This window comes from Mustela nivalis, assembly GCF_964662115.1.
Source record: "Mustela nivalis genome assembly, chromosome: 1".
Taxonomy (NCBI): domain Eukaryota; kingdom Metazoa; phylum Chordata; class Mammalia; order Carnivora; family Mustelidae; genus Mustela; species Mustela nivalis.
Window position 1 is genome coordinate 150,368,377 of NC_139020.1, and position 19,934 is coordinate 150,388,310.

Genomic DNA, 19,934 nt, shown 5'->3' on the forward strand with positions numbered 1-19,934 from the left:
CTACTTGTGATTTCTCTCTGTCAAATAAATAAATAAAATCTTAAAAAAAAAAAAAAAAACTCCGCATATAATATTTGATTCCCCCAGAACATAACTTCTCATAGTCTACTATTTACCAGAAGCCTTACCAATAATATACACAGTTGATTAACACATATCTGTATGTTATATGGATTATAAACTGTATTCTTACAATAAAGTAAGCTAGAGAGAAGAAAATGTCATTAAGAAGAGAAATACAGGGGCACCTGGGTGGCTCAGGGGGTTAAAGCTTCTGCCTTCAGCTCGGGTCATGATCCCGGATTCTGGGATTGAGTCCGGAATCTGGCTCTCTGCTCAGCAGGGAGCCTGCTTCCTCCTCTCTCTCTGCTTGCCTCTCTGCCTACTTGTAATCTCTGCCTGTCAAATAAATAAATAAAATCTTAAAAAAAAAAAAAAGAAGAGAAATACATAATAAAGTAGAAGAGAAAATACATTTGCATTACTGAACCACATTAATTGGAAAAAATCCGCACATAGGTTAAGTGGACCAACGCAGTTCAAACTTGTGTTGTTCAAGGGCCAACTGTGTATGTGTGTCTAATGTGTGTATGTGTATAATTATATATTTATACACATAAAATAATTTTTCATCTATGTTAACTGTTTTTCTGAACCATTTGGGAGGAGATAGGATACCCTTCTATTTCTGATCACTTCCTTGTGCATTTCCTAAACACACAAATTTATCTAACAGAACCAAAGCACAGTTACCGATATCAGGAAATTTAGCATTGATCCAATCCGATTACTTAAGTTGCAGACTATATCCGCATTTCACTGGTTCTCCTAATAATGTCCTTTCTAGGCACATTTGTTTCTGCCTACCGGGGCTCCACCAGGGCACATGCTGCCTTCAGTGTCCCTGGCTCTCCTGTCCCCGTTAACCTGGGACAGATACCCCCTGCCCTTCCTTTTGTCTTTCAGGCCAGTTGTTTTGTTTCCTCAGATGGTTCAAATGCCAACCCCCCGCCATGATCCTACCTCTCACCATGCCTACCAAACTCTTCTCATCCAGACCCAGGGGAGGGGCTCGTTTCAGGGTCTTGTAAAACCTTAAATAAACGACGTGAACAAATTCCACTTTGACCACTATCTTGTTAAAATTCCTTAAAAAGTTAACTCGTTGGCCCCAAAGTACCTTAACAAAAGCCAGGCTGTACTTCTCTTGACTATTCACTGTTCCTCAAAGGGTTTTATGTGCTGTTTAATGATTTTTCACAAATAGTTTTTCTTGCCCTTAAAGTTGGATTAATTGAATTTTAATTCAGTAGGATCACCCTCTAAAAAAAGAAACACTGGATTGCAGGTTAAGGCCACTAGACTAATTAAGACCTTTTCTAAGGAGAGTAGGATTTCGAGGGGTGGAAAATCCAGCCACACAGCACCCTGGACGCACCTCTGCTTTGGACTATAATGAAAACATCCCCTTCTCCTTCTCAGAAAGGAAACCCACCACTGAGGCCCTCTTGGCTACCTCTACTTATCCTTTTGGTAGGTAGGCCTAAACCACTCCTGTGGCCCAAGTCAGCCACTTGTTGTGACCCTTTCAGAAAGCTACTCTCATTTAAAGCAAGCAAACAGGGGCCCCTGGGTGGCTCAGTCATTGAGCATCTGCCTTGGGCTCAGGTCATGATCCCAGGGTCCTGGGATTGAGTGGTGCATTGGGCTGCCTACTTGGTGGGAAGCCTGCTTCTCCCTCTCCTACTCCCCCTGCTTGGGTTCCCTCTTTCCTGCCGTCTCTGTCAAATAAACAAATAAAATCTTAAAAAATAATAATAATAAAGCAAACAAACAAACAAACCCTTTTTATTTTGATTTTAAAAAATCTTTGAACAGGGGTACCTGGGTGCCTCAGTCGGTTGAGCATCTGCCTTTGACTCAGGTCATGATCCTAGGATCCTGGGATGAGCCCCACTTCTGGCTCCCTGCTCATCAGAGAGCCTGCTTCTCCCTCTTCCTAGTGCTCCCCCTGCTTGTACTCTCTCTCTCTCACTGTCAAATAAATAAATAAAATCTTTGAACAGCTAAAACATAGTTAAAATTCCCCAAATACAAAAGACCATAGTTAGAAAAGTCCAGACCATCCTTGGCTGTTTCTGCAGCTCATGCAGGTTTCCAGGGGGCCTTGGATCCCTTTGTGGGTATGAATTTTACATAACCAATCAGAGGATGAGGGACCAAAGTTTGTCATTTCCTCCCAGAATCCTGCTCTCTGTCTTCATGATAACCCTGGCCTGGACTTGAGTTGAAGATGGCAACGAAATGGACAGACAGACAGATAAAATAGATAAAACAACCCGTACTCAGAGCTCTGTTAAAACATTCCAGCTTCTCTGGCCTCCGAGGGGCTGACAGGTGTCGACTAAAGGGCCGCTAGTGACTTCTGATTCCTGATCCATGAGACCACTGTTGGGTTTTTCAGGGGTTTTCGCTGTTTTTATGAAAGGCCAGAAAGGAAGAAAAAGCCCATTTCCCTCTCTAGGAGAGAAAACGTGAAAAAGTCAGAGGCTCTAGGCAAGGATTAGGCCAGGGGAGGCCCCTTCAGACTATTCCTTCCAGCAGAGCAGACTGAATTTTTTTTAAGATTTTTTTTTTTTTAAATTTGAGAGAGAGAGATCACAAGTAGACAGAGAGGCAGGCAGAGAGAGAAGCAAGCTCCCTGCTGAGCAGAGAGCCCAATGCGGGACTCGATCCCATGACCCTGAGATCATGACCTGAGCCGAAGGCAGAGGCTCAACCCCCTGAGCCACCCAGTCGCCCCCAGACTGAATTTTTTTAACAGGGAGAAATCAGAAAATCAAAGAACCATTCCTAAAATGACTAGAGGCCGTTTACTGAGCCAATTTTTCTAGGGTTGCTAGGGAAGCACTCCTTAACACCGCCCTACGGGGCGAACCTTCTTTCATGTTATAGATGTGGAAGCTGATGTCCAGAGAGGGCAAGCAGCCTGCACACAGCCACACAGCCAGGAAGTGGCAGAGCTGGGATTTGAACCCAAGAGTGTCTGGTTCCAAAGCTCAAGACTTTCCCATGAACTCATCCTTCTTCCTTTCCCACAGTCGGGGAGGCCTGGACTCCGGATCTCCATGTGGTGTGGTAGCAACCCTACATAGACTTCCTTAACTTTCACTGACCTGGTGCTTCAGAAATGCCAGGCACTGCTCCCAGAGCTTTACAAGTATTACCCAAGTAAGCTTCCAAACAGGCCTTTGAAGTTCCTGTTATTATGATTCCATTTTACAAAGAAGGAAACTGTAGCAAGAGAGGAGAGTAAGTTTCCCGAAGTTACACAGGAAGTAGCGCACCTGGGACTTGGACCCGGGTAATTGGGTTCTGAAATCTGTGTGTTTCCTATCTTCCTTGAAGCCAGCTTCAGGAAGAGAGGGCAGACAAGTGGATGCATCATATACAAATTAGGAAGAAAGCAGAGTGGGACACCTCCCCCCCCAAAAACCTGTCTCTTGCCCAGTTTGAGTGAAGAGAGTCTCACTGAGAGTCATGCCTGGGCAGTCTTCACTGGGCCCTTCCCATGGGGACACCCAGCACTGCCCTTCCCAGGGAGCCCTTTCCCACAGGGACAGCGGGAATCCCATCCAAGCAGGCTCCTTGGTCCTACTACTGACTGTAGCAACAGGAGCCGTGTGGTCCAAGGACTGGAGCAAGGCTTCTTTCTTTATTTAATATATAAATAAGATATATATCTTCTTTCTTTATATCTCCTCCCATTCCTGCCCATCTGCAGACTCAGAAAGCCTTAACGGAGCTAGAGGCCCCCGAAGATCTGATCTGCCCCCACCTGCTGATGGGGTAATCCTAACTCAAGACTGCTGTCCACCCAGCCTTTCGCCCGACGTGGGTCAGGCATGAAGAGCCATACCTCGTGGCTTCTCACTGCTGTGGTACTTTCCCATCCCAGCAGCATTTTGGCTGTTGCCTGGGTCCACCTTGCCGTATCTCCCAGACTGTTCCCTTGCCATCATTCCGTGCTAATGAAAGCCACAGTACTTAATGGGCAATAGAAAACTGAGTTTCTCAACCTGGAAAATGTGCCAGTTTCAGACATGGAAATCTAGTCATCTTAGTGCTTTCCTACTGGGTTGGAATCTAGACAGGAAAGCAAGAACAGAAAGCTCTATAAGAAATCACAGCCTTTGCTTCTAAGCAGAGGTACCCCAGCTTGGCGGACGGGGTATCAAGAATGAAAACAGTGGGCTTTCAACTCATAAAAATGCGTGTCTGATCATCAAGAAAAACCAGAGGAATCTAGGCAGAGGAAACTTCTCCAAGATCACTGGCCTGGAGCCCTCAAAAATTAATGTCATGAGTGACTGAAAAGGCTTGAGGAATGTCCTTAATTAAAGAGGAACTATGAGGGCACCTGGGTGACTCAGTGGGTTAAGCTTCTGCCTTCGGCTCAGGTAGTGATCCCAGGGTCAGGGTCCGGGTCCTGGTCCTGGGATCAAGCCCCGTATTGGGTTCCTTGTTCAGCAGAGAGTCTGCTTGCTTCCCCCTCCCCTCTCTGCCTACTTGTGATCTGTCAGTCAAATAAATAAAATCTTTTTTTTTTTAAAGATTTTATTTATTTATTTGACAGACAGAGATCACAAGTAGGCAGAGTGGCAGGCAGAGAGAGAGGAGGAAGCAGGCCTCCCGCTGAGCAGAGAGCCCAATGCGGAACTTGATCCCAGGACCCTGAGATCATGACCTGAGCGGCTTAACCCACTGAGCCACCCAGGTGCCCAATAAATAAAATCTTAAAAAAAAAAAAAAAAAAAAAAAAAGAGGACCTATGCCAACCAAATGTAGTACAGGATCCTGGAGGAGATTCTGGACAGAGAGGGAAAAGGTCAATAAAGGGTATTGTGGGGGCAACTGAGAAAATTTAAATATGGATTGTGTATTACTAAATAAAATCATCATATTGATGTTAAATTTCTTGGGAGCTGTAATTCCATTTTGTTGCATAGTGAATGGCCCTGTTCTTAGAGATACAGGCTGAGGCATTCAGTAGTGAAGTATCATTGTGTCTGCAACTTAATCTCAAAAGTTCACTAGGCAGATAGTTAAATAGACAACTGGAGGTTATGTGTGTGCTGAAGAGAGAGGGGAAGCATGCTAAACCAAATGTTAGCCAAGTGTTAATTGGCAGATCTAGGACATAAGGGTGTTCATTAAACATCTTTTTCATTTTTTTCCACTTAAATGTTTGATCTTTCTTAAAATAAAAGGGGTGTAGGTGAAATTTTAGAAATGCAACTCTAGAGAATCAATAACAAATAAAGACCCTTCCTCAGAATAACACAGGCAACACACTGTAATATACATGGTCTTTCAGGGGACTCACAAGCACTAAGGCCTTCTATGGAACACCCAGGAGCACAGGGTCTGAGAACTGACACTTCCCTGATGAAAGACCAATGGACAACCTCCTAATACAAACCACTCTCCCTCCAGCACCTGACACTCTGCAGTGTGACAGAGATCCGCTTTCCTGGTATTATTTATCTGGAATGTGCCCCCTTATGATCCAGTCACCTGCAGCAGTCTCCTGCCCCCATCAGACCACCTGAGACATTCTCCAGGAAGCCTTGTTTGAATTCTTGGGTCCTTGTCTCCATCCTCTACTTGGCTTGGACCTCTTGAGGCTAGGACTTTGTGCTCTGAACTTGACTCCCCACCCCACCCCCATACTTGGCAGTTTCTCTTGCTTAGAGCGGGTGATTTGGAGTTTAGAAATCAGATTGACAGGACCCACAATGAGTGTTTTACACTATGCCAAAGGGAGAAATATGTATTAATGACTTTCAGCCAATGAATGTATTTCCCTGGCCCAATTATGGTATTAAACCTTGCCTCAGACTTTTAGGTGTTTCAGGATTGGTTGTGGAGAAGAGACAAACACCCTGAGTAGTTAGCTAAAGTAGTATTTGTTTTCACTATTTCTCAAAATTCAGATTCAGGAGACTAATAAACCTCAAAAGAGAATGAAAAAAGGTATCCATCTTTTCCCTTCACCCGCAAATAAATGAGATTAAATTAAATGACATAGAATGTATAAAATTAAATTTAAATAACGGGATAAAGAGTAATTAAAACACGGAATTAATAAAATACAACGAGTAAATTAGTAAAATGAAATGAATGTAAATAATAAACCAAAGAAAAGAATGAAATGGAATAAACTTAAAAAAAATGAAAGAAATAAGAAAGTAAAATAAAACTAAAAAAGAAACGAACTGAAAAACCAAATAAATATAAGAAAGTGAAAAAAAAAAAAAGGAAATTAATCAGGTAAACACCACAATCATTGAAGGAAATTGTGTTCGGTAGGATCCCGTTCGGCCGCCCGCATCTTTGGGCTCCCGGCTTGGCTCAGGGAAATGCGGGGTCTTCTCGGGTGGGGCGTGGCTTTGGAGCCGGGGTACGCGGTGGCGCCGCGTGGGGGAGAAGGGGCCCTCCGGGTGTGACCGCATCCCCGCTCTTCTGGAGCTCGCTCGCCGCCGTGACCGCGTCGCCGGTAGGGGGCGCCCTGGGCCCCGAGGATCGAGTCCGCCTGGCGCTGGCTCTGGGACGGCGTCTGCGCCGGGTGCTTCCGTGCTGCGGGTCCCCCGGCCTCCTCTCCAACGGGTGGGCTGTGTCCCCTCCGTAAAAACACACGCACGCACACACACACACGCAGCCCACCCCGCACCGCGGGGTCTCTACCTGAGGTTTCTCGGCTGCTCAGTCTAAGGAGGAAACGCGAAATGGAGCCCTTGCGAAGCGTTACAGGGAACACTGGGTTCCTGCCGCAAAGGCACAGATGTGAATGCTTCATCCAACGCCTTCGTCTTCCTCGATGGACTAAGCTGTTTTATATGAAATGACTGAAAGTGCTAAATAAAATGGATATTGGAGTAGAAAAATAAAATGTTATCCTGCCTGGTGGCAAGGAAAAGGATATTCGTTCAGAAAGTTCCAGAAGAGCTACCTGTGGCCTCACCGGGGGGATTAGGGGGTGGCAGAGGACATTTGCAGGCGGCCTTTCCAGCAGTCCCAGAAGTCTTCGGCCCAGCCGCGCTGGGGGGAGGGGCGGGATGGGGGTGGGGACGGGAACAAGGGGCCGCTCACATGCAAATGCAGCTGTGACAATCCGGCTGGGCGCCTCCGCGCCTCCGGGAGGCCGGAGCTGGAACAAAGCATTAGCATTTTCTACATGTGAAAAGCCCGCATTCCTGGGCGGGGAGGCCGCGAGGGCGCCGGCCCCCCTCCCCATTCACACTCCAGACCACACAGAGAGCCTCTCGCGCCAAATACTCGAAGGTTCGTTTCAGCTTTTCTTTTGACCCGAGCGATGCATACGAAATGTAGATATTTCCCTAAACGCCGGCTTTGACATTTAATGCGATCCTAAGTAGTCTGAAATGTGGACGGGATTAGGAGGCGGCTTGGGGCCCACAGGGACACTTGGCCAAATCCTCCTAAATCCTACAGGACAATTGTTTGTCACCACACGGATCCCCTTTGCCCCAAATGAGGGGGCTAATGAACTTCGCTACCTCCTCCCGTGGCACCCCCACTCATACCAGAGCCTGTATTTCTGCCTTACTCTTCCTGGGAAGAAAGAGAAGCCAAATGTGTAAATTGCTTGCTTTGTGTATGCCTGGGTTTGCTTACTCTAGGCTGGGCCAGCTGAATTTCACCACTAACCCACCCATCCCCGGCCACTATTTAAATCTCACTTGATAAGGCTCAGGAGGTCAAGGATGCTGAGGCCCTGTGAACCTTGGGGGTTATGTTAATAGGCCACCCCCACCTTGAAAGAAGTGCGTCTTTTGACTCCGCCAGGCCTAAAAAGAAAAAACATCACCAAAAATTCTGTTCAGTGGACTTTGTTCATCTAGCACAATCCACACACTGTATAATGTACAGCCCTGTCTTCAAAGTACTCACAGTCCCATAGCAGGAAGAAAATCGCTGACAAAAAACAGAACATCCAGTCTGGCTGAAGATTTGTTACCACGGGGCTCAACAAAAAAGCTCACCAGCCCAGAACACACCCCAGGTAAGCATGGCTGGCATGAATGAAGAGCGGGGGTGTAGGAGAAATGAATCTCCTGGGGGTTAGGCTGCGGACAGGTAGTGTGGGATGGCTAGGATGTTGACATGTTGAAACTGGAAGAGGAATATCTAGGGAATGGGAAATGGAGACTCCTTGGGGCGATGGCAGAGAATCATTTGGGTGACACCTGGGGCGAAAGGCAGAGGTCAACAGAACTCGTTGGCTCTCCCCAACTAGGGAAGACCTTCAGGTCCTCTTGAACCCTGAGCAGTACTCAGCACTGCCCTGTAGGTAGTTACCGGCTCCGCTGAGGAGGGATGTGAGGCAGTGATATTTGGGAGCTCTTCTCACTGGAGGGTAAGGGCCTGGGCAAGGTTGGAAAGAATGGGATGAGAGGGGCGCCTGGGTGGCTCAGTTGTTAAGCCTCTGGCTTTGGCTCAGGTCTTGATCTCAGGGTCCCTGGGATTGAGCCCCAAATCAGGCTCCCTGCTCAGTGGGAAGCCTGCTTCTCCCTCTCCTACTCCCCCTGCTTGTATTCCCTCTCTTGCTGTCAAATAAATAAAATCTTAAAAAAAAGAATTGGATGGGAACACAAATATTACACCTCAGATATTGGTATTAAAACCAAGACAACAGGCTCCAAATAGAGTCACTTGTGCTAAGCCCCTCATCACCAAACTGAGCCTCAACCTACTTAGTTTTGTGTTTTCCAGAAATGGAATCTTAAACCAGTTAATCAGGAATCACCTGATCAGCCTTAGTTAAGTGATCTGCCTGATAGATCCCTAGCATCCCTAAAATACTTTGCAATAACTTTTGCCTGCATAACTTCCTTGTTCCTATTTCCTTCTGGCTTAAGTCTTTCATTTTGTACAGCTCCTCGGAGTTTATCTTTTAACTTTAAAAAAAGATTATCTTTTAATATTGGATATATCCAAAGTGAAGATAGTGTACCTAAAGAGCCCTCCTGCTCCTACCAGCCACCTGCAGAGCTATGTCAATAATGGGATAATATATAACGTTTCCTTAATAAAGCAGAAAACTGTTTCTGGCTTTGATATCCTATATTGCGCAGTGAAAATCATGGAGCTCCATTTGGAAGTTCAAGGCACTTCCAGAAATAACAAGGGTCAGGCCCTTAAAACCTCATTCTAGCCCTGTGAGGAGGTACTATTAGTATCCTCATTTTACAGATGGGAAGACTGAAGCACAAAGAAGCAAAACAACTTATTCCAGATCAGACTTGTCCTAGTATGTGAGAGAACAAAGACGTGAAGCTAGTCAGAGTCTGGCGTTGAGTCCATGAAGTCATTAGTCCCTTTTCTCCAGAAGGCTTCCAAGAAGGGGAATGGATGGAAGATTCAGAGGGGTGACAGTCACGGGAGGAAGTGTGAAGGATGGCTGGGCTGAGCAGGGTGTAGGCACCAGGAAGGGCATGTGAACTCACTGGTACTGAATGTCCACCAGGTGCACTTTGCAATCCTCTCACCGGGTGCTGAGGAAAGGCCTCCTCATTTTGCAAATTGGTTAAAAACCTTAAGAGATCAAGTCATTGGTTTGGTCACTTGGGTTGAGTAAGGGGCAGAGCTAACTATTAGACAGTGGAGTATGAGTGGTGAAAATATCAGGGTATGTTTTCTTTTTTTTTTTAAAGATTTTATTTATTTATTTGACAGACAGAGATCACAAGTAGGCAGAGAGGCAGGCAGAGAGAGGAGGAAGCAGGCTCCCTGCTGAGCAGAGAGCCCGATGCGGGGCTCGATCCCAGGCATCTGAGATCATGACCTGAGCCAAAGGCAGCAGCTTAACCACTGAGCCACCCAGGCGCCCCAATATCAGGGTATGTTGTTGTGAAAGGATGACACAGTAACAGGCTGGCGGATGGTGTATGGTGTCCATGCACGGGCAGGTGGAAGTGGGCTAGGATGCCCATCAAGGACTTGGCAGTGTGGAGCTCAGCAGGAGGCCGTCCTATGACATGAGGGCCAGGGACATAATGCTCCAGCTCTTCTGAGGGTGAGTGCCTTACAGTTTGGGGAACACTTACAATCACATTCTCATCGGGTCTGTAAATTTCTCCCTTTTGAAGCTGAATGCATAGTGGAGCTTGAACAGAAGCTGATGAGGCTCTTCTCAAAATTTGCCACCTGAAGGGCATCTAGCTGGCTCTGTCAGTAGAGTGCATGACTCTTGATCTCAGACTTGTGAGTTTGAGCCCCATGTTGGGTGTAGAGATTATTTAAAAGTAAGATCTTGGGGCACCTGGGTGGCTTAGTTGGTTAAGCATCTGCTTCGACTCAGGTCATGATCTTAGGGTCCTGGGATCAAGTTCCATGTCGGGCTCTCTGCTTATTGATATCATGAACCCATTGTTTACTACTAGCAGCCAAATGTATTTTTTTTTTTTAAAGATTATATTTATTTGACAGAGAGAGATCACAGGTAGGCAGAGAGGCAGGCAGAGAGAGAAGGGTGGTGGGGGGAAGCAGGCTCCCTGCTGAGCAGAGAGCCTGCCTTGGGGCTCGATCCCAGAACTCTGGGATCATGACCTGAGCTGAAGGCAGAGGCTTAACAGCTGAGCCACCCAGGTGCCCCAAATGTAATTTTTTTTTTTTTTAAATTTATTTGGGAGAAAGCATGCCAGTGAGTGGGGGTGGGGAGAAAAGGGAGTTGGGGGAGAGCGTCCCGAGCAGACTGTGTGTGGAGACTCTGTGTGGAGCCCAATGTGGGGCTTGATCCCCTGGCCTTGAGATTATGACCTGAGCCTAAACCAAGAGTCAGAAGCTTAACCAACTGCACCACCTAGGTGCCCCAAATGTATTCTTATTTAACACAGCAACATGGGGCCTGACGGGCCTCATAGCTGTTCCTACTTTCCCAGAAACTAACCAGCAAACAAGGAAAATTCTCATTTCTGGAGATTTCTCCAAAGATGTCTTTCTTGTCCTCAAGTAAAATGCCTTTTCCTACTTCACACTACCAAGACCCTGTGGACTCATTCTCCAAAAAATGTCCAGACCAAGCAATTCTGTTACCACCCTACAGCATATGAGTGGGTCCCACCATGCTGCTGCTTGTCTGGATGTGGGAAAGCAAAGGCTACAGACTTGAACCAACACCAGTGAAGCTTAAGCACCCTCCTCTCATCTGGAAATGGTTTTGAGAGGCTCATGGAAGCTAGGGCACTGTTTTCAGTATCTACCTGGAAAAAATTTAGACTGTAAAGACAAATTTTAAGAGCAGTGTGGCTCTTTATTTTTATTTTTAAAAGATTTTATTTATTTGACAGCGATCACAAGTAGGCAGAGAAGCAGGAAGAAAGAGAGAGGGGGGAAGCAGGCTTCCTGCTGAGCAGAGAGCCTGATTTGGGGCTCTATCCCAGGACCCTGGGATTACGACCTGAGCTGAAGGCAGAGGCTTTAACCCACTGAGCCACCCAGGTGCCCCAAGAGCAGTGTGGCTCTTAAAAGAACAGAACCCATCCCAGTGTTTAATTGGAAAAAGAGGGCACATGGGTGGCTCGGTTGGTTAAGTGTCTTCGACTTGGGTCATGATCTCAGGGCCTGGGATCCAGCCCTGCCCTGGGCTCCCTGGTCAGTGGGGAGTCGGCTTCTACTCTCCCTCCGCCTGCTCTCTTTACCTGTGCTTTGTCTGTCAAACAAATAAAATCTTTTTTTTTTTTTTTTTAAAGATTTTATTTATTTATTTGAGAGAGAGACAGTGAGAGAGAACATGAGCGAGGAGAAGGTCAGAGGGAGAAGCAGACTCCCCATGGAGCTGGGAGCCCGATGTGGGACTCGATCCCGGGACTCCAGGATCATGACCTGAGCCGAAGGCAGTCGTCCAACCAACTGAGCCACCCAGGCGCCCCAAACAAATAAAATCTTAAAAAAAAAAAAAGAAAGGGGCACCTGGGTGCCCCTTTTTTTTCTTAAGAAAAAAAAAAAAAGAAGAAGAAGAAAGGACACCTGGATGGCTCAGTCCTTAAGTCTGCCTTCGGCTCAGGTCATGATCCCAGGGTCCTGGGATCGAGTCCCACATCAGCCTGCTTCTCCCTCTCCCTCTACTTGTACTCTGTCAAATAAATAAATAAAACCTTTAAAAAAGTGGAAAAAGAAACTCACCCCTCTCTGAGTCCTTTATGTGCAATTTCTATTATATCACAGATACCCTGTTCTAGTAGATAATCCCTATCTAAAGTGATTGCAGCAACAGAGTAAGATCAAGTTTTGGATAAATTATATGCTTTGTTATCAAACACTTTCCTCTCCAGGTGTGCAAGTGAGGAAGCATCAGAGTCAGCAGGTGTGTCGTACTTCCCTATCTGAACTTGTTTCCAAACCAAGGAACTGAAGAGATGTAGACAGCAAGGGACACTTCTAAATAGCAAGCTTTAAGCTTTGATGAACCTACCAAACATGATCTCAACCAGGTCACCAATTTTTTTTTTTTCTTTCCTTTCTTAAAGATTTATTTACAGGTGCCTCAGTTGGTTAAGCATATGCCTTCAGCTCTGGTCATGATCCTGGGGTCCTGGGATCAAGCCCTACATTGCGCTCCCTGCTTTGCAGGGAGCCCACTTCTCCCTCTGCCTCTGTACCCCTCCTCATGCTCTCTCCCCAATAAATAAACAAGTAAATAAATAAATAAAATCCTTTAAAAAAAATGAAATAAAATTAGAGAGTGAGTGAGAACCTCAAGTAGATTCCCTGCTGAACACAGGTCCTGACCTCAAGACCATCATGACCTGAGTTCGGACACCCAATCAAGTGAACCAGGTGCCCCACATTTTTTTAAAAAATTTTATTTTTGGCGGTACCTGAGTAGCTCAGTCAGTTAAGTGTCTGCCTTTGGATTGGGTCATGATCCCAGAGTCATAGGACTGGGCCCTGTGTGAAGCTCCCTGCTCACCAGGGAGTCTGCTTCTCCCTCTCCCACTGCTCCTGCCCCCAACTCATGCTTTCCCTAATAAATAAAATCTTAAAAAAAAAAAAAAAAAGATTTTATGGAATCTGTACACCCAATGTGGGGCCTGAACTGAAAACCCTGAGATCGAGTTGTATGCTCCTTCAACTGAGCTAGCCAGGTGCCCTGACCCAATTTTTTTAAGGAACGTCTGTATTATGGCTTTTCCTTCCTTAAGTTAATATATATCAACCCTCTGGACAAATTTTGGCCATGTTAATCCCATAACATAGATCTGTCTCTTCGAAAGAAGCTTTTTAAAAAAATTCTTTAAATAATCTCTGTATCCAACATGGGGCTCAAAGTCATAACCCTGACGTCAAGAGTCATGTGTTCTACTCACTGAGTCAGCCAATCACCCAGGAAAGAAGCAATTTAAAAATTTTTGTTTACACCTGCAAAGGCGTTAGCAATGAACCTTGAGCTTCTTGCTAACAGAATCTAGAACCATTGCCTCTGCCTAGCGGTACAGGAGAAGCATGATCAGTGCCTGAACCTGGTTTATAATCTTGAAGCAAGTGATTCCTATCAGACCAGTCATCTCTTCTTAAGCCAATGTTACTGGCCCTATGGGTTCTATTATACATTTTCTGGTCCTTTTAGTCTTAACTAGGCAGAAAACACATCAACTTCCCCTCCTCTCTGCCCTCAAATCAGCTTCTGGATTGGCTATTTACTGCTGACAGGTGTCTCAGGTTTTAAAACTTTAACCTCAGATCTAAAATTGTCCAACAGTTGTGAGAAAGACAAAATGTATTTATTATACAAGACTCTTTTGATAAGACCATGTTTTAATTGCCTATGACATGGATACATCACATAATGGCACAAAATGTAAGATTAACGAAAAACAGATGAAAATGAGTTTGTGAATCCTTAATTTTAAGTAAGCTTCTGGCAAAAACAAAACAAACAAACAAACAAAAAACCCAAAAAGCCAGGGATTAGAATCATTTCAAAATTGTGTCCAAAACTAGCACCTTTCACCATTTGCTTTTATTCATTTTGCTGTGATACAACTAAAAAGGCCCATAAATACTCCCCTGGGTCTCAAGTAACAGTTTTCCAAGAGCAAAAATGTCACTTTCTCTGTGCAGTGAAAGCTGGCATTTGGATGGGCTGGATCGGGTGGACAGGCTGGAACACTGGCTTCTTTCTCATCTCAGACAGTGTTTTCACTGCAGGGAGCAGCTGATTCCTTTTGATGATCTGTAAGGCCAGCTGGGTATTACCTACAAAAACACTTACCATTAAAAAAAAGCATAAACAATACCACCATGTAAAAAGCATGCCATTAACATCATGCAAAGGAACTAAAAGATGGTCTGGGAGAGCAGTGGTCTGCAATATTTGCTGTACACTGGGGCCCCCCATGTCTCCATCCCATCCCCAGAAATTCTGATTTAAGAGACTGTGGGTGTGACCTGGGCAAGGGGATTTTTTTTTGTTTTAAAGATTTTATTTATTTATTTGACAGAGAGAGATCACAAGTAGACAGAGAGGCAGGCAGAGAGAGAGAAGCAAACTCCCTGCTGAGCAGAGATCACGATGCGGAACTCCACCCCAGGACCCTGAGATCATGACCTGAGCCGAAGGCAGCGGCTTAACCCACTGAGCCACCCAGGCACCTGTGGGCAAAGGGATTATTAAAAGCCCTAAGGTTTTTCTAAGGTATAACCCAGCTTGCATGGAAGAAGGCCACTAGGACCAATGCACTAACCCCAATCACACTTTTTTCAGGAGGCCAAGGCCAGGTGGGTGCCAAGCACTTAATGCTATAAACAAGCTCTCAAAAGAGGGAACCATGTAAGGATTCCCATGGTCAAAAGGAGGCATGACTTAGAACTCTTACTGTTTTTGTTTAATTTCTTCCATTCATATCTCTTCTCTACTTCATGCTGTCTGTGACACAGGGCTCACAGTCTTTTCTCAGAAGCCCCGTCCTTAAAAGTTATATGTGCCTGAGAGGTATGACCTGGGTTTAGGTTTGGATAACTGTCAGCAAGAACTGGTTTACTGTAAAATTCATTAATGACATCTATGTTCAAAATATTACAGTGTATAACTCTTAGCAACTGGCATTCTGACTCATGTTCTCAATGCAAGTAATTTGGCAGCCTAAGAGAAAGGTTAATTAGTAGAGATTACTTATAATTGTCAGAAGTTATGCTTTCCTGCATTTTCACAGATAAAAGGAAATATGGTTAAATCATAAAAAGCAGGAATTTTTAAGACACCAAAAACTCCCTAGCTATGTTTTTTTTCCAGAAGAACTTGATGGGTGATATCAAATTCGAAGAGATAAATCAGACACCCAAAACCCTGGGCTCTTTGAAGGGATATGGTCCTTTTTTAAAAATTAAACTTCTATTTAAGTAAACTCTATACTCAACGTGGGCCTCAAACTCACAACCCCAAGATCAAGATTGCACGCTCCTCCAACTGAGCCAGCCATCTCTGAAGGGATACAGTCCTAACTAGAGAGAAGAATTACTTACCATTTTGCAGTTCAAGGTAGACTGCCAGTAAGATGGCTTCAGGGGGCACCTCTTTAGGATGTATCATCGAAGCCGCCTTTGCTCAAAACAAAAAAGATACCCATGAAAAACCAACAGCTTAGGACACAAACTCCAAGTAATGCTGGGGGTGGGGAGGAAGCCTGCTCATTCCCACGTGACGTACTAGCAACTACTCTCATTCCATTCATATGTCCCTCAGCTATGATCTCATCCCCACAGACTAAACCAGACATATAATTTTTCATTAAAGGATTCACTATTTTCCCTTACCAAAATGAATTTTTATAGAGGAAAGCTTTTTACCTACTTGGGATTCTTCTTCCATGTCTTGGCTCTATTTGGCTTTGAGATGGGTGACCAGATACTCCTGATTGTGCACTCTAGTCATTGGTCCAGGTCTATTCACCACAGACATGGTTGCATTTACATTCAAATCTGCATGTCCATTTGTTTGCCTAAGTAACAACTCAGTATTGTAGGTCCCAAGTTCTCAATGTCAGCAATAAGAATTCAAATTTAAGAAATTGGTAATAGAAAAAAAAATAACCACTGAGCATGTTCAATGTCCCCATTTTTAAGGACTGAACCAGTACAATTTTGTCAAATAAAATAATTTAACTGTTTAAGCAGCATGCTATTCTTTCCTGGATCTGAGAGTCACTTTTCCAGTTAGCAGTCTCTCTCTGACCTAGCCCTGAGAAAGGAAGCCTGGCCTGCTCTGGTCAATCTTTTTCCCTCAGTCTGGGCTTCTTTGGGCGGCAGTCTTTTCCTCACACCGTACTATCGACTTGTATTCCCCCATCCAGTTTCAGGTGGTCTGGTTTCCAGGATGCTCTGCTTCTTCCCTTCATCTTATCAGAAAGTATACTTGTATAAACATTTACTGACCAGAGAAGTGTGGGTAAGACAGGGTCTCATTTTGATAATAAACAGGCATGCACACAACTAATAATAATCCATACAAATTTACCCAAATGCTAGGGAGAGAACAGAGTGAATACACTGTGAATATGAAGAGAGAAAAATGTTTCTTTTGAATGGAGAGCTTCAGGGCATGGGGGACCTGCCTCAGTCCTTGCAGGGTGGATACTGGGTAAGAAGAAAGTGGGGAGAAAGGCCTAGTAGGCTGAGCTGTGAAGATGGGAGATGTCTGGGGGACCAGAAGCTTGCACAAGGTCAGTTCCTGGCAGCCTCAGGAGAGATCTCGAATGAGCAGGGACTCTCTCGTCCATGGCACACCCTAAGTTCTTCATGAACGAAGGAAGGAGGCTTTTATTCCTCTCACCACATCACAGTTTCTGAACTCAGTTCAGAAAATGAGATTTTTACACTTCTAGGCCAAGCTTCATACAGGCAAGATAATCTACAACATTTTTGGGTATTAAAATCTCCATTTTGCCTCCAAGTAGCTGGTTAACACAGGTCACTTATTGTTCTTTGCGCTGACCACAGTCTGCAGCTTTCTCTAAAACACAGAAATTCACAACAGCAACTTTATGAGACTAGCTGTTCAGAATGGCTAGTGGCAGGCAGGCAACCTCAGAAATATCTCCATGGAGCCCTTTCCAACTCTTCACATCACTGTCTTGTCCTCCCAGGCAGGGTGGGCCTCCCAATTAACAAAGATCCAGCCACTGGATTAACCTAAAAACCAAGGGATCAAAACAAAACCCCCTGCAGACCCTGAGCCAGGCCTGAACCCATCTGTCTCTCCCAGAGTGGCAGCCTCCATGGCCGCCTGCTGTACGAGAACCTGAGCTAGATCATGCATACTGCAACATTAGATCGGAAGTCCTGCTGGCTGTAGTCAACTCCTTCCCAATCAAGTGTATGACTCAACTTGTGAGATAATAGCAAATATGTTTCCCCGGATAGTCGACCACTTACATTTCTGATTTTGGATCAGAAGTGCCAAACAGATGCCACTAAGTTAACTAAGTATCACCAGTGGTTATTTTCCACATGGTAAGATTTTTCACGGCTCTACATGACAAGATGGTTTTCAGAGGAATAACATTTCCAGAAGCCAACAAATCTCTTGAGAATAGCTTTAATTTCAATTTCCGCTACTCTGAAAAGCATCGGGATGTTGACTCTCTCCTGTGCTGCTGGTGATTATACAATTGAGCTGCTGGGGATTATACAATTTGGCACATATTACAACTTCCATATTAAAGTCTTAAAATTCTGCATAACCTCCGACCTTGCAATTCCCTTTATAGGCAGGTTTGCATCATGCCTACCTATTTTTACTGTCTCATTCCCATGGCTTACCAAGAAGTGCTCATATGCTTGCTGAATTAATATCTCTTTCCGAGTCTGTGATACAGCCTTTGAAATTGCTACTGATGAAACCTGGCCACCAGGTCCCCTACTGCAGGTAAGGGTCCATGTCCATGACTGGTCCAGGGATGGCCAAGAAACCTAAAGACGCTCAATCAGAATCTTCCCTGAGACCTACTGATGAAGCATCATTTCACTGGTAGAATTCAGAGGCATATTTTAGTCATATTTAGCCAGTCAGTTCACTTAGTGTATGTGGAATTTCTTTGGCACCAGCTGTCTTCTTAGGTCTCCTGTTCTAGTGCTCCAGCAACACAGTACTTATCCTGCTACCCCATAACCAATATTGCTGGTTTCTCGTATGTCCTTCCAGAGCTCTCATATGCAGACACACAATTATAAAGCAACTGTTTTAAATCTTGGTCTTTCACTTAGTAGGTCTTAGATATCATTTTAGTACACAGAGTTTATAGCTGCAGTGTGTTCAGCTGTATGGATGCACTATTATTTAAGTGATCCCTCATTTAGATAGTTTCTAATCTGCTTTTTTTTTTTTTTTAAAAGATTGTATTTATTTATTTGACACAGAGAGAGATCACAAGTAGGCAGAGAGGCAGGAAGAGAGAGGGGGAAGCAGGCTTCCTGTTGAGCAGAGAGCCCAACGTAGGGCTCAATCCCAGGATCCTGAGACCATGACCTGAGCCGAAGGCAGAGACTTAACCCACTGAGCCACCCAGACACCCCTCCAATCTTCTGAAATTTTATTTATTAAAACCATTGGGAAAAACCCTCCATTAAGTGCCTAGGTTCACTTGTAATAGCTGATCAGTTGTTTACCTTATAAGAATATATATATATATATATATATTTTTTTTTTTAAAGATTTTATTTATTTATTTGAGAGAGAGAGACAGTGAGAGAGAGCATGAGCGAGGAGAAGGTCAGAGGGAGAAGCAGACTCCCCATGGAGCTGGGAGCCTGATGTGGAATTTGATCCTGCGATTCCGGGATCATGACCTGAGCCGAAGGCAGTCGTCCAACCAACTGAGCCACCCAGGCATCCCCCTTATAAGAATATTTTTAAGCTTGGGAAAGTAATACTCCGATTTTTAACAAATTGACCAGAGCCCCAAACAAAATAACAAAACCCAGAAACTCCAAACCCTTGCTTTACAAGAGGGCGTGGCCCCACCACCTCAGCCTCACCTGGTGGAGACACTTCCGGGCTTTGTCGTATTCGCTCCTCAAGCAGTAGGCGCTGCCAAGATTAAACAGCATCACCGTCCTGGCAGAGGTGACCGAACTGGGGTAGCACTGAGGGGCCCGCTTCCCAGCTGGGGAAAAAGAGTGTGGACCCTGGTGAAGAGGCTGGGTCAAGAGCAAGGGGGCAACCCAAACTACCACCCCAGCAACTGCTCAGACTAAAGCACAGCGCTGCTTCTTAGGCTGACAAATGAAGGGCACAGAAGGCTTGAGTCTACATCTTTGGGATGCAAGCCAGGCTACTTTAAGTATTTACAGAACTTCTTACTCACTGGATTCCATTGCTTCATTTTCACCTTTGTCTGATCCTACAAAACATGAAAATAAACCTGAGGGGGAAGGACAACAGAGTATATTTTCTAGAAACCTAATTTTGCTTATGAAATGAAAAATCTGGTATCAAAGCAATCTGTCACATTATAGTGTTTACTTTTCATATTGTGGAGGTTATATTAGAAGATACCCACCACCACCCCATTCCTGCGTAATAATCTTGAATAAAGTAAATACCAGTCTCACTTTCTTAAAAACTTAGGCATGATTTACAACTGACTTTTGAATGCTTATTTCTACTTTCCCCTGGACTGCAGAATCCCTTTAAGGAGAAAAATACAGTATGAGAATCAAAACAAATTTTTCTACTACCAGCCTTTCAAAAGTGAGAATTTATTTATTTCTTTAAAATAGTCTTTCTTGGGGCAGCTGGGTGGCTCAGTCAGTTGGATGTCTGCCTTCAGCACAGGTCATGATCCCAGAGTCCTGCGATTGGGCCCCGCATCAGCCTCCCTGCTCAATGGTGAGGCTGCTTCTCCCTTTGCCCC

The 19,934-nt window shown here is 44.8% G+C and overlaps 1 protein-coding gene and 1 long non-coding RNA gene across 12 annotated transcripts in view; both read right to left on the bottom strand.

The window, feature by feature from the left end:
- Positions 1-6,093: 6,093 nt before the first annotated feature.
- Positions 6,094-7,295, bottom strand: LOC309855614. The gene is made up of 2 exons (XR_014306915.1): positions 7,025-7,295; positions 6,094-6,917 (listed from the first exon to the last, which is right to left on the bottom strand). It is a non-coding gene; the product is annotated as an uncharacterized lncRNA (long non-coding RNA).
- Positions 7,296-13,821: 6,526 nt separating this feature from the next.
- CNOT10 (CCR4-NOT transcription complex subunit 10) overlaps positions 13,822-19,934 on the bottom strand; it is an 81,616-nt gene continuing 75,503 nt past the window's right edge. For 4 of the 11 annotated variants that reach the window (XM_082725833.1, XM_082725828.1, XM_082725824.1 and 1 more), the window contains 4 exons: positions 19,386-19,421; positions 19,057-19,184; positions 15,547-15,622; positions 13,822-14,280 (listed from right to left, as the gene is read on the bottom strand). In XM_082725833.1, coding sequence (XP_082581959.1) covers positions 14,129-14,280; positions 15,547-15,622; positions 19,057-19,184; positions 19,386-19,421 — 392 coding nt within the window. In that variant the 3' untranslated portion in view covers positions 13,822-14,128. Of the gene's footprint in view, positions 14,281-15,546; positions 15,623-19,056; positions 19,185-19,385; positions 19,443-19,934 lie in introns of all 11 variants that reach the window. The other 7 variants (XM_082725831.1, XM_082725826.1, XM_082725823.1 and 4 more) reach the window with 2 other exon arrangements.